At 35.5% G+C, this 13,877-nt stretch overlaps 1 protein-coding gene across 10 annotated transcripts in view; it reads left to right on the top strand.

The window, feature by feature from the left end:
* The window catches only part of TAX1BP1 (Tax1 binding protein 1), a 79,631-nt gene that overhangs the window by 41,382 nt on the left and 24,372 nt on the right, over nt 1-13,877 (top strand). For 5 of the 10 annotated variants that reach the window (XM_045062815.1, XM_045062817.1, XM_045062821.1 and 2 more), the window contains exons 9-13: nt 5,439-5,663; nt 6,208-6,354; nt 7,965-8,088; nt 9,305-9,411; nt 12,498-12,623. In XM_045062815.1, coding sequence (XP_044918750.1) covers nt 5,439-5,663; nt 6,208-6,354; nt 7,965-8,088; nt 9,305-9,411; nt 12,498-12,623 — 729 coding nt within the window. The remainder of the gene's footprint in view (nt 1-5,438; nt 5,664-6,207; nt 6,355-7,964; nt 8,089-9,304; nt 9,412-12,497; nt 12,624-13,877) is intronic. The other 5 variants (XM_045062816.1, XM_045062822.1, XM_045062819.1 and 2 more) reach the window with 1 other exon arrangement.

Raw genomic sequence — 13,877 nt, forward strand, 5'->3', positions numbered from 1 at the left:
CAAGAATTGGGCACTTAACTGACTGAGCCACGCACCCACCAATCTTTTTTCTTTTTTTTTTTTTTTTGAAGAATTTATTTATTTGACACAGAGATCACAGTAGCAGAGAGAGAGGGGGAAGTAGGCTCCCTGCTGAGCACAGAGCCCTATGTGGGGCTCTATTCTTGGACCCTGAGATCATGACCTGAGTCGAAGGCAGAGGCTTAACCCACTGAGCCACCCAGGTGCCCCAACTCCTCTGTCTTTTTCGTAAATGTTTTGAATACTTCTTGGCTTTGTGAAACAACTGTGTATTAAGCTTTAGGTTCTGTCCCATACCTGGTACTGACATTTATTTCTCTAAGGAGCCCTGTTTTTTTTTTTCAGTGGGGAATGGTATTTTGAAGCCAGATAGAATTTTGATTTTTTTTTTTTTTTGAATTTTGATATTTTTATACTGGATCCTGTTGCTACTAGGGGTCATTACTTCTTTGTACTTCCATTGGACAGACATTTAAAGTCTTTATATGGTTTTCTTCAGTTCAAATCCGGTATTTTAGGGTTCTTCCTTACCTTCCTCCATTCCATATTTATCTCTTCTTTCAGTGTGAGAGCCTTTGTTTCCAAAACATCATTGTATATATATATATTCATGTATTTTACCCTGTTATATACACCAGTAGTTTCAGAAATGTTACACCAGTGCCATTCCCAACAGTGTGTCTATTAAATTAAGTTCTTCCCAATCCTTTTTCTAAGAATTTATTTCAGTAAGGATGTACATAGTACTGTGTTCAAAGTTACTTGAATAAACTTTTTAACATATTAATGGGTAATGAATTTTTACACAGTCTACATTTTTGTTAGTATTTAATTCTAAGATTAGTTTTTATTCTCTTAACCTTTTGATTGAATTTTGTGTTTTGATTGTTAAATAATTGCATCATTCAAAAATGGAAATACTTATAATAAAATTCACTGTCTCTTTCCTAAAAAAAAAAAAAAAACAACAAAACCCTTTCTTATACCTATATGTAAACATTTTCATTAGTTTCCAGTTTATCCTGTTTCCTTCCACAAAAATAAACATGTGCAAAGGCACCTGGGTGGCTCAGTGGGTTAAACCCTCTGCCTTCAGTTCAGGTCATGGTCTCAGGGTCCTGGGATCAAGCCCTGCCTCAGGCTCTCTGCTCAGCAGGGAGCCTGCTTCCTCCCCTTTTTGCCTATTTCTGAGCTCTCTGTCAAATAAATATCTTTTAAAAAAAAATAAACATGTGCAGGCACTGTTTTCTATTCCCTTCTTTTTCTTTTTCAATTTTTAAACATTTTTTATTTAAATTCATTTAAATTGATTAACGTATAATGTATTATTGGTTTCAGAGGTATATGCTTTATCAGTCTTTATATAATACCCAGTGCTTATTATATTACCCAGTTACCCCATACCTCCATATTCCCTTCTTCCTCAAAAAAGGGAAAAAGCTGCACCTTGCTTTTTAAATATTGAACAATATAAACTGAAAAAAATTACTCCACCATCAGTTCATGGAGATCTAAGAACATTTTTTTTTTTAAATGGCTGGGTGATACTACACTGGGCAATTTTACTTTGACTTATTTCTTAACCCTTGTGAATGAGTATTACATCATTTGCAGTAGTTTACTGTTAAACATACTCAGATATAATTACTGTAACACCTAAAACATCAGTTGTGCATCACATTTAGAATTAATGATTAACACCCTGTCTTTAATATAGCACATTGCAGGGCGCCTGGTTGGTTCAGTGGATTAAGCTGCTGCCTTTGGCTCAGGTCATGATCTCAGGGTCTCTGCTCAGCAGGGAGCCTACTTCCTGCTCTCTCTCTCTGCCTGCCTCTCTGCCTACTTGTGATCTCTCTCTGTCAAATAAAATCTTTAAAAAAATATATAGCACATTGCAAACACAGAGGTAAAACATATATTTGATTTATTAAGATGGTAAAATTTTCTCTAGGCATCTTTTTTCTACATAAAACCTCTGTAAGGAAAATCACAATTATAGAAATACCTGGAAAAATTGACTCTTTAATTGTTAAAACGTTTTTTAAAAAAATTCTCTGCCCAACAGGGTTCAACTCACAACCCCAAGATCAAGAGTCAAATGCTCTACCAACTGAATCAGCCAGGAGCCCCATTAATCATTAAAATGCAAAAAAAAAATTGTTTTTTAAAGCAGTACAAGGTCACGGTTATAACATAATTCAAATAATATATAAGGGTACAAAGTAAAAGTAACCATTATCCTTTCCCATATATGTCTTATAGAATTTTTAATTTTCCTAGAAATCTATTGAGGTACATAGAGAATTTATATTTTTATAAAAACAAGAAAACCGGGCGCCTGGGTGGCTCAGTGGGTTAAGCTGCTGCCTTCGGCTCAGGTCATGATCTCGGGGTCCTGGGATCGAGTCCTGCATTGGGCTCTCTGCTCAGCAGGGAGCCTGCTTCCTCCTCTCTCTCTCTGCCTGCCTCTCTGCCTACTTGTAATCTCTCTCTGTCAAATAAATAAATAAAATCTTTAAAAAAAACCAAAACCTTTTAAAAAAATTTTATAGAGTGTCTGGACATTCTGTAGGAGTATGAGAACCCATGTAGATCTTCCTCGTTCACTAACAGCTGCATAGTATCCCTTATTTTATTTATAGCCATGTAGTATGTAGTTGTTTTTAGTTGTGTATAGTCCTTCGCTTTTATAAGTGTGCTGCAGTAAACCTCCTTGTACAGTTATGTAGGCATATGTACATACCAGAATAAATTTCATAGTTACTTTTAAATAGCTTTTCAAAAAAATACCCCAGCATTGTATATACTTATGTTTGTAATGGGAACAGAGACTTTCATTGTATAAAGGATATATTGCAGAATTTATAATAAATTCTTATATTACATATTTTCTATTTTTAATAATTTTTCATTTTAATAATCGTACTGCATCCCTGTAAAGTTAAATAAATTTCTTAGAAACTCATGAAAATAAAGTTGCTAGACCAAAAGTTAATGTGCTTTTTAAAGGTTGTGCATGTTGCAAAACTCTGATAAGAAAATTTATACTGCTTACCAGGTACATAGTCCACTTGTTTATAATTGTTAATTTCCCTAAAGTCAGTCAAATATTGGAATTATTCTGGTTTTTGAATCTTTGTCAGTTGAAATAAAATGGTATTTATTTTCAATTCTTTGATCAGTTGAGTATATTTCTATATGCATAATGGCATAATGGCCATTTTTTTTATTATTATCACTTTTTTTTTTATAGATTTTATTTGTTTATTAGAGAGAGAGAGAGAGAGGTAGTGCACAAGCAGGCACAGGTAGAGCGAAAAGCAGGCTCCCTGCTTTTGGGAGCCCAATGTCGGACTCGATCCCAGGCTCCCTGCATTGGGCAAGGAGCCCAATGTCGGACTCGATCCCAGGAATCTGAGCTGAAAGCAGCAGCTCAACCCACCGAGCCACCCAGGCGTCCCTGGCCATTTCCTTAAAAAAAAAGAAAAATAATAATTCACAGTCTTGCCATTCCCCAATTTTGGTTTTTTTTTTTGACGGGGTGAGGGGCGGCTTGGAGAATTTTTCCCTTACTGATTAGAAAGTGTATTTCTATCAGAGTATTATTGTACCTTTTAAAAAAATATATTCCAAACAATTTCCTCTGGTTTTTTGTTATCTTCCCTTTTGACAGAGAAACTGATGATATTTACATAGATCTATTAATATCATATCTGCGAAGATTTCCTCCACTTCAGCATTACATAGTCATTTCCTTCTAAGGAGATAACAGTTTCTATTTATTTATTTATTTTTTAAGTAGGCTCCATGCCCAACAAAGGCTTGGGCTCACTGTCCTGAGAATCAAGAGCCATGTGCTCCACCAACTAAGCCAGCCAGGTACCCAGGAGCTAACAATTTAAAAACCCAAGAATAGGTTGCACTTTTTCTGAGTTTGTTGTTTTTAGTACAGGGATAAAAATAGGAAAGTTGAATAAACTAGATTTGTTGGGGTCCTAATATTAAAGGAATGGCAATTGTAACTTTTTCTTTTTCTTTCCCTTTCTTTTTCTCTTTTCTTTCTTAAAAATTTTATTTTTGTGAGAGAGAGAAGCAGACACCCCGCTGATCAGGGAGCCCAACATGGGGCTCCATCCCAGGATCCTGGGATCATGACCTGAACCAAAGGCAGATGCTGAACTGACTGAGCCACCCAGGCGCCCCTCCTTCTTTTTTCTTTTTTTTTTTTTAATCAATTTTAACTTTTTTTTTCTTTAATATTTTATTTATTTGACAGAGAGAGATCACAAGTAGGTAGAGAGGCATGCTGAGAGAGAGGAGGAAGCAGGTTCCCTGCAGAGCAGAGAGCCCAATGCAGGACTTGATCCCAGGACCCTGGGATCATGACCTGAGCTGAAGACAGAGGCCTTAACCCACTGAGCCACCCAGGCGCCCCTCAGTTTTAACTTTTTAAAGATACTTTTAGGTTTGTTAAGAGGGGCTAATTACTTTTCATTTTCCCAGTACCTTATTCTAATTCTGTCCTGTTTTCATAATGATATGTGATGGTATATTAATGTTACATTGGGTATGTTTTAGGTTAGCTAATAGGAGACTTCTTTTAACCAGAATTTTTGTAATTACAGAGAACTTCTGAAATTATTTTTATTGGTAATCATAAAAAACGAGGGTCAGTAGTTCCAGCTCTTAGAGATTTTTGGGGACAGGAACTTTCATTTGTATTTCCGTTTAAGCCAGGGCTTTTAAATACAGGCACGTTGCTTAACTTCTGAACTTCAGTTTACGTGTGTTTAATGTGGTAGAGATACTGAGTGCATTGGGTTGTTAAATGGGGACTGTAACACAGAGTCCTTATGTTTTTTATAGTTTTATGTGCTTCATCGAAGTCATGAGTAGAAAACAGTATTTAGGGCACCTGGGTGGCTTAGGGGGTAAGCTTCTGCCTTCGGCTCAGGTCATGATCTCGGGGTCCTGGGATTGAGCCCCACGTTGGGCTCTCCACTGGGCGAGGAGCCTGTTTCTCTTATCTCTGCCTACCTGCTTGTGATCTCTCTCTCTGTCAATAAGTAAAATCTTTTTATTTTTTTTTAAAGATTTTATTTATTTTACAGACAGATCATAGGTAGGCAGAAAGGCAGGCAGAGAGAGAGGGGTGGGGGGAAGCAGGCTTCCTGCTGAGCAGAGAGCCCAATGCAGGGCTCAATCCCAGGACCCTGAGATCATGACCTGAGCTGAAGGCAGAGGCTTTAACCCACTGAGCCACCCAGGTGCCCCAATAAGTAAAATATTAAAAAACAAAAACAAACAAAAAACCAATTTAAAATTTTGGATGTGTTGAAATATTAAAAATGGTTTCTGCTTCTTTTTTTAATTTAATGGTTTTATTGTAAATATATTTATCTACTTTTCTTCAGGAGGATACCTTTTCTTTAAAGGAGCAACTTCGTAAAGCAGAGGAGCAGGTTCAGGCAACTCGGCAAGAAGTTGTCTTTCTGGCTAAAGAACTTAGTGATGCTGTAAATGTGCGAGATAAAACAATGGCAGATCTGCATACTGCACGCTTGGAAAATGAGAAAGTAAAAAAGCAGTTAGCTGATGCAGTGGCAGAACTTAAACTGAACTCTGTGAAGAAAGACCAGGTAAAAGTGGGTTAATTTTGATTATTCATTTGATCAAAAACTCACTACAAGCTTAATAGGTATGTCATAATAGGTCAGATTCCTTACACAGAAATTTAAATTTCTATTCATTTCATTTAGTCATTATAACTTCTTCAGTGGAAATTAATGTAACTTTAAGGAAAATGTAGGTAGGCTAATGTTTAATGGTTAGTAAGAACTGCTCTATTGTTAAACTTTCTGATGTCAGTTATATATTGCTTTGTTTGGAATTTCTTATTTATTAGCTTCATAAAGTGGTATTATGGTTATTTAACAGGGTAATACTTACTCCTCTGGAGGTAGATTGTTCTTCTCTAGTTTTTTAATGAGCCTTAGTCCTAAGAATATAAAGCTGGGTTTATTAGGAGCTAATGTAGCTCTGTTGCCAAAACTCTAAAACAAATAAAAATTAAAAGCCAGAAAAAAGCAAAAATGAAGTTGGGATTTACTCTTACATTATGAGATAGGAGATTTTTAACTTTTTTTTTTTTAAAGCGGAAGTGTGTGTGTATTTTTGTCATAGGAAAAGACTGATACACTGGAACATGAACTGAGAAGAGAAGTTGAAGATTTGAAACTTCGTCTTCAGATGGCAGCAGATCATTATAAAGAAAAATTCAAGGAGTGCCAGAGGCTCCAAAAACAAATAAACAAACTTTCAGACCAATCAGTAAGGACAGTTTAATGTATATCTGATACTTCTCTTATCACTATTTTTGTTTACAAATCAAATTTATAATACTCTAAAGTTTCATTTTTGTAAGTAATCTCTATACCCCTCATGGGCCTCTAATTCATGACCTGAGATCAAGAGTCATATCCTCTTTCAGCTGAGCCAGTCAGGTGCCCCCAGATTTATAATACTCTAAATATCAACCTTTTGGATAAAATTTATCTCTGCTGATTGGAAGTCATTGGTCTGATTTGAAGTCTTTGGTCTAATATTGTAATGATACATATTTTTTTTGATCTGGAGTTTTTATTTGCTGGAAAACAACAAAGGAAGCAAGGATAGCAGCAGGCAGAAGAAAACAGGAGGGAGGTCCTTTTTACTTGACCATTTCCCTCTAAATTCTTTCTTTTTAAAGATATTATTTATTTGACAGAGAGATCACAAGTAGGCAGAGAGGCAGGCAGAGAGAGAGGAGGAAGCAGGCTCCCCGCTGAGCAGAAAGCCCGATGTGGGACTTGATCCCAGGACCCTGAGATCATGACCTGAGCTGAAGGCAGCGGTTTAACCCACTGAGCCACCCAGGCGCCCCTCCCTCTAAATTCTTGATAAATGTCTTCACTTAAAAACTATACGTATTGGATCGCTCCTTACAACAGTGATGCTTGTCCTCAGTGTGGTTCACCATTGGTTATCCCCAGGGTAATAGATATTTTCTCAGTTTTCATTGTTGGGTTCTTCCATCCTATTCATAATCACTAGATTAGGAAGAGTTAATGTTAGCTAGTTGTTTTATATTCCATTTGAGAGTGGGTAAGCAGATTTAATGAAGAAGAAATTATTTCTGTTCTGATGCGTGTTTTAATGTGGGTCCTTAAATTGTACCTAATTTAAGGTTTGCTATGTAATAGAATGCTGGAAGTGGAGAAACATATTTAAAATCTGTAGTTGATACGAGGTTCTCAAAATTTATTGTAAACACGGTTTTATTTGTATTCTATATGGTATAAATGATTTTTTCCCCCCAAGATCTTATTTAGGGGCGCCTGGGTGGCTCAGTTGGTTAAGTGTCTGTTTTCAGCTCAGGTTGAAAAACAAAGATTTTATTTATTTTTTAGAGATCATGAGTGGGGTGGGGGAGTGCAGATGGAGAAGTAGACTCCCCTCTAAGTATGGAGCCCAGCATGGGGCTTAATCCCAGCACTCTGGGATCATGACCTGTGCTGAAGTCAGGTACTTAACCAGCTGAGCCACCCAGGTGGCTCACAGAAATGGATGTAGTAAACTAGAAAGGCTTTTGAGTTTGACCACATGTATGGGTTTGGGTTTGGGGCCTGTTAAGTATATTAATGACTTTATAGTAGGTGACCTAGGAGATTTCTGTGTCTTTTTTGGGGTAGTGTTTTGATGATTTGACAAGGAAAACCAAAATAAAGTTTTTCTCTTCTGTAACATTTAGGTCAGTTAGTAAAATGATGTGTGTTACCTTTGGTTTTTGTTGGTCTTCAAGACAATACCAGCTTCCTGGACTTTTCAGGATTTCTTTATGGCAATTACTGATGGAAGGAAACACAACTCCTGTAATAATTTATTGTTAATATTTTGCATAGGCCAATAGCAACAGTGTCTTAACAAAGAAAATTGGGAGTCAGCAAAAAGTGAATGATGCCTCTATAAACACAGACCCAGCTACTACTGCCTCTCCTATAGATGTAAAGCCACCACCTTCTGCAGGTAAAAATTTTTCAGACCTTTTTATGTAGTGTTCTGCCTTGACAAGTATTGATACTTATTTATACTGCCTTGTTCCAGGTATAAGGGAGTTTCTAAAAATTCTTGTGAGAGGATTAAGGCAGTGATAAAGTAGGAGTCTAAAAGTAAGAAAGTCATGCATGTGAAATATACAAAATGTGTGAACCTAGTATTTATCTTCCTGAGAATATTCAGAAGTATTAAATGAACTACAGTTTGTAAGCTTAGATGCTTATAGCAACAGTTAAGCTATAGGACAAAAATCAGTGATTGAATTTTTAATTAATAGACCACTAAAATCTATGGAATTTTTATGGAACTTTAATTATACGGTTCTGTTGCAGGGGGAATAAATCCCCTGTTGATGGTCTTATTTTTTTTTAATGACTGCTGCTACTACTACCTTTTTTTTTTTTTAAACTTCTTTGGATCATTAGGGTACTTTCTGGTTAGTGTACCTGTTGGAAAAATTAAATTATTATTAGTTTATTAACTTAGAGAACAGATTAGAAAGACATAGTGAATGTATAAACAACATGAAAAATTTGAATTAACTCTAGGTTTTCATTTGGCCTGATTTTTTTTTTTTTTTCACCTTAGGTTAAACATTTGACAATAATGAAAGTCGGCACTAGAGTATATAAAAATACACTTCCTTCTATAGTGTTGGCGTAATGGCTGTTTTAGACTTTTTAAATGTATTGTAAACTTCCCATGCTATTAAATATTTAATTATATTCAGCCACTGTAGAATAAGATCCCGACTTCCCATTTCTGTACAAACTCTGTAGCATCTAGAGTGGTGTTGTGTAAATTACTTACTTAATAAGACTTGAATAGTAATGAAGGACTAGAAAAATGATTTAAAGTGATTTTTTCAGAGAGTGTGGCTTTCTACTTACCCTGTCTATTCAGTTACATGAAAACAAGTGTGCCATTTAAGAACTATTTTTAGTTAATTAAACAAATAATGATCCTTTCATTATTGAATATGAACTTGTTTCTGGCCAAACATATAAAAAATTCTCATGTAGAGTTTATATGATCTTTCTTTAGTGTATGAATAGATGTTCTCAAATATTTTTCTCCTTTAGTATTCTATTTGTTTCACAGTATACTTACCTTTAAGTCATTCTGAACAGGAGGATAATATAAGGGGCAAAAATAAGTTTTCATTATAATATTTTCTGCCTTGTAGTAGCTGAGACAGATTCTGACATGGTAACAAAGGGACAAATCTGTGAAATGACCAAAGAAATTGCTGACAAAACAGAAAAATACAATAAATGTAGACAACTCTTGCAGGTAAGCTAGCTTTCTTGTAAATGAAAGATTTATTAGATATAATGACTTACCTTTGTTGTTTGGATTTTTTCTTTAAATTGTGGGTGTGTTCACCACTCCTCCCCATACCCATTTACTTAGTCCCCCCCCCCCTTTTTTAAAGATTTTGTTTATTTGACACTGAGAACACAGGCAGGGGGAGCTGCAGGGAGAGGGAGAAGCAGGCTGCCTCATCAGGGGCTCAGTCCAGGACCCTGGGATCATGATCTGAGCTGAAGGCTGCCTCTTAACTGACTTAGTCACCCAGGTACCCTCTTAGTTTCTCTTTTGGGATGATGAAAGGGGGTTGTTCTCTGTATCTGCTCATGTAGGCCTGTGTGTAAAATCATGATCCTAAAATTTTTTATTGACCTAGTGTCCTTTCTTGGTATTGGGCAAGTGATTAATTGAGATTGGTTATTTTTGTTTGTTGTCTTATAAGGACACATTGAATATATATCCTTGAACTTGGAACTTCATAAAGGGAAGTATTTTTTTTTACATTTACTGTAATAGCAAAGAATTTTAGGATATCTTAAAGTAACCAGATTTACAAAGTGGAAAAAGAGAATGTTAATCAGATGAGCTATTGCCTTCATGATGTTAACTGTTTTGACTGTTTTAAACTGTATTTTTCATTCATTTCAGTTTTGCAACTGGTAGGGTTCACTCCTGGAGTATTTAAAGGATAAAGGGAAAATGCTTCTCATTTATGCCTGATTTGGAGAAGGGAGGCAAAGGTGTTTTGTGTTTGTATGGGTGATTTTTGTTCATTTTTTTGTGTATGTTTCTCCATGCCTGTAGAGAGGGAAAGGATGTTTAGAACTATAGAATGAAGTTCATACATGAGTTCAGTGTTACTGTAGTGATTGATTTAAAACATTTTGTCAGTGCCTTTTAATAATTAATCTCTTAAACTTTATTTTTAAAAATATTTTATTTATTTGAGAGAGGGATTGCAAGAGAGCATGAATAGGGGATGGGGAAAGGGAGCAGGGAGCTCATGGGGCTGGATCCCAGGACCCTGAAATCATGACCTGAGCCAAAGGCAGATGCTTAACCGAGCCACCCAGGTGCCCCAAATCCTTTAAATTTTAAACATTTTCGTTGCTTCAGAGGATCCTTCCTTCTGTAGAAGAATTGATTGATTAGAAGAGTTTTACCCTTGAGTTTGGAGTAGTTGTTTGTAAGGGACTAAACTTTTTTCATCAAATCTGAAATAATTCTAGATGAATATTTTTTTAAATGTCATTTTATAATGTTATTGATAAAATGTGCTAATGTTAAAAATTTCCTCAAGGTGTTTTCCCCCCACAGCCCTACCTTTTGTACAGTTTGTGTAAATTCAGTTGGATGGTTCATGCTTTGTTTTTTGTCCTCTTTCAGCATAATTAATTTGAAATTATCCATGTTGCTTATATTGATAGTTCATTCCTTTATTGGGAGAGTTATGGTCTTTTGCTATTTTAAAAATTGAGTTCATTTTATTATTTTTTATTCAAAGATTGTATTTATTTGGCAGACAGAGATCACAAGTAGGCAGAGAGAGGAGAAAGCAGGCTCCCTGCTGAGCAGAGATCCTGATGCAGGGCTCTATCCCAGGACGCTGAGATCATGACTTGAGCTGAAGGCAGAGGCTTAACCCACTGAGCCACCCAGGCGCCCCGAGAGAGAGAGAGAGAGAGAGAGAGAGAGAGAGAGAACACGAACATGAACACGAAGATGAATGAATGAGAATGAATCTTAAGCACACTCCATTCTGTTCTAAGAAATATTTACCTAATCCAACTTGTAAAGATTTTCTCCTATCTTCTATAAGTTTTATAGTCTCAGGTATTTCACATTTAGGTCTGTTTCATTTTATTTTTGTGTGTGGTGTGATGTATGGTGTGTATTGTAATGGATATTAACTTGATCTAGCATTTGTTAAAGATTTTTCCTCAGTTGTATTGCTTAAAGCCTATTTTTAAACTTTTACTTTGAATATAAGACATTCAAAATGAAATTCCCCAATTTACCCTTTTGTCATGATTTGTAACATTCTGGGTTGTAGAGGAGAAGTGGTGTATATGAAGTCAGCCTAGAGGCACCTGGGTGGCTCAGTCTTTTAAGTGTCTGCCTTCAGCTCTGGTCATGATTTCCAGTTCCTGGGATTTAGCCCGGTGTCGGGCTCCCTGTTCAGCCCCGAACTTGCTTTCTCCCTTTCCCCCAGCACTCCCCCTGCTTGTGATTGCTCTCTTTCTCTGTTTCAAATAAATAATAAAATCTTTAAAAAAGGAAAAAAGAGTCAGCCTAGAGATTATCTTGGTCAGGAAATTCCAGTGTCTGGAAGCAGCTGTCATTATAATCATACTGGTTTTTATTTCTTCCTGTTGTGAAATCTTATGGCAGTATAGAAATAAAGAATAAAGATGGTAAAAGGTACCATCATGATCCTGATTCCAAGAGATAAGAGATATTAATACTTTATATTTTTCTACACAGCACTATATAGAGATCATAAAAAATTGTGTTAACTTTTTAAAAATAGGATTATACTATATATTCTGGTTTTTGCAGCATACTATTTTCAGCTAATGTATCTTGACATTTTTACTTGTTAATTTGTAGATCTGTGTTCTTTTAAATATATACTGTTCAGTTTCAGAGATTTAAAAGGATTTGTCCCATCTTCACTGACATTTGCTTTTTTCGTTTTTTTAAAAATTTTTTTAAACATTTGGTTATTTCAGTGTTTACTCTGTTAAAACAATGTTATAATGAGGGGTGCCTGGGTGGCTCAGTGGGTTAAAGCCTCTCCTTTCGGCTCAGGTCATGATCCCAGGGTTCTGGGATCGAGCACCCACATCAGGCTCTTTGCTCAGGAGGGAGCTTGCTTTCCTTCCTCTCTCTCTGCCTGCCTCTCTGCCTACTTCTGATCTCTTGTCTGTCAAATAAATAAATAAAATCTTTTAAAAAAACCCAAAACAGTGTTATAATGAAACATTCAGCACATCTAAATATGTTTATATAGATACTGGTTTTACTTGGATTTAAAATCTTTTGGTAATTATGCTAATTTCGTTTAGGATGAGAAAACAAAATGCAGTAAGTATGCTGATGAACTTGCAAAAATGGAACTGAAATGGAAAGAACAAGTGAAGATTGCTGAAAGTGTAAAACTAGCATTAACTGAAGTAGAGGACAGTTACAGAGTAAGTTTGGTATTTGTATAGCTTGAACCACAGTGTACTTGGTACTGTTGCGAATATGTTAATTTTTACCAATCTAATGGACAGTTTCAGTATAGATAATTGGAATTTGTATTTTTGTGTATAAATAAAAATATACTACGTATTTAGTTGAGTGTATTTAGCCAATTAACGATGAGCTGAGAAAATAAATACTCCTGTGCATTGCCATTGTGGGTTTAATTTTTATGTACTCAGTTGGCTAATTAAAATTATATTTTAAAATCATGCTTAGTTTCTAAGGAAACGTGATCATTTCATTATCCTGTTCACTTAGAAACAAACATGAACGTGTATGTAAAATTAGGGTCTTTACATTTTTGTGGGAGCATAGTAATATATGATCAGTAAAATTTATGTAAAAGTTATTAAGTGATCACCAGATGGGTTACTTGTGATCCTAAAAAATACTGCAAAGTGATACAATCTTAATTAAGATTATTTTTGCCAATGTAACATTAGGCAACAAACAAGCCCAAATGGTAAATGGTATTTGTAAGACAGAAAAAAATTAGCAGGCTGTTTCCGCCAATTAGGAGGAAAATATTTTTGTTTTAAGGAATAAAGTATAATGTTAACATATTTTGAAATAGATATGTAACTATAATATGCATATTGTGTGTGTGACTAAAGACGAGGAAGTTCTAAATGATTTAACTTAGCTATACTATAGCTAATTGTATTTACGATCTAATTTTAAAATGTGGTATTCTTAAAGGCACTGAGAATTTAGGTTTCCCCCTAAGGGCTGAAGAAGGTGGCACATTATAGGTAATTTTACTGGTAGTTCTTCTTTATCTTCATTTACTGTCAGAATGAAAATTCCAAACTTTTAATCATGAGATCATCATTTCTGAGAACCCTGTGGATATTGTTTCAATGGCTGGCTGCTTCCCTTAATATTTATTAAGTGTGAATACTGAATTTACATGAACTTTTATCTTTGCATATTGACTAGAAAAAAATAGTAAAATTAAAGCCTGCTATGTAGAGAGAGCTAGCAGGCACTCGCTATGTTAGCTCTTACGTGGGTGATCAAATAAGTAAGGCACAGTGCTGTGTATGCTTTCAGAGTTTATAATCTAAGAGGGATTGTTAGAAGTAGAATAGTGATACTCAGAACTCTTTGACATTCATGACCCAGATAATCACCTGCAATCCTGTGGGAAACTAATGTTTTTATTTTTTAGTTCATTTAGTTCCTGATAAAAGTGAGCA

This window comes from Mustela putorius, unplaced genomic scaffold, assembly GCF_011764305.1.
Source record: "Mustela putorius furo isolate JIRA1106 unplaced genomic scaffold, ASM1176430v1.1 tig00003845_pilon_pilon_pilon, whole genome shotgun sequence".
NCBI lineage: Eukaryota > Metazoa > Chordata > Mammalia > Carnivora > Mustelidae > Mustela > Mustela putorius.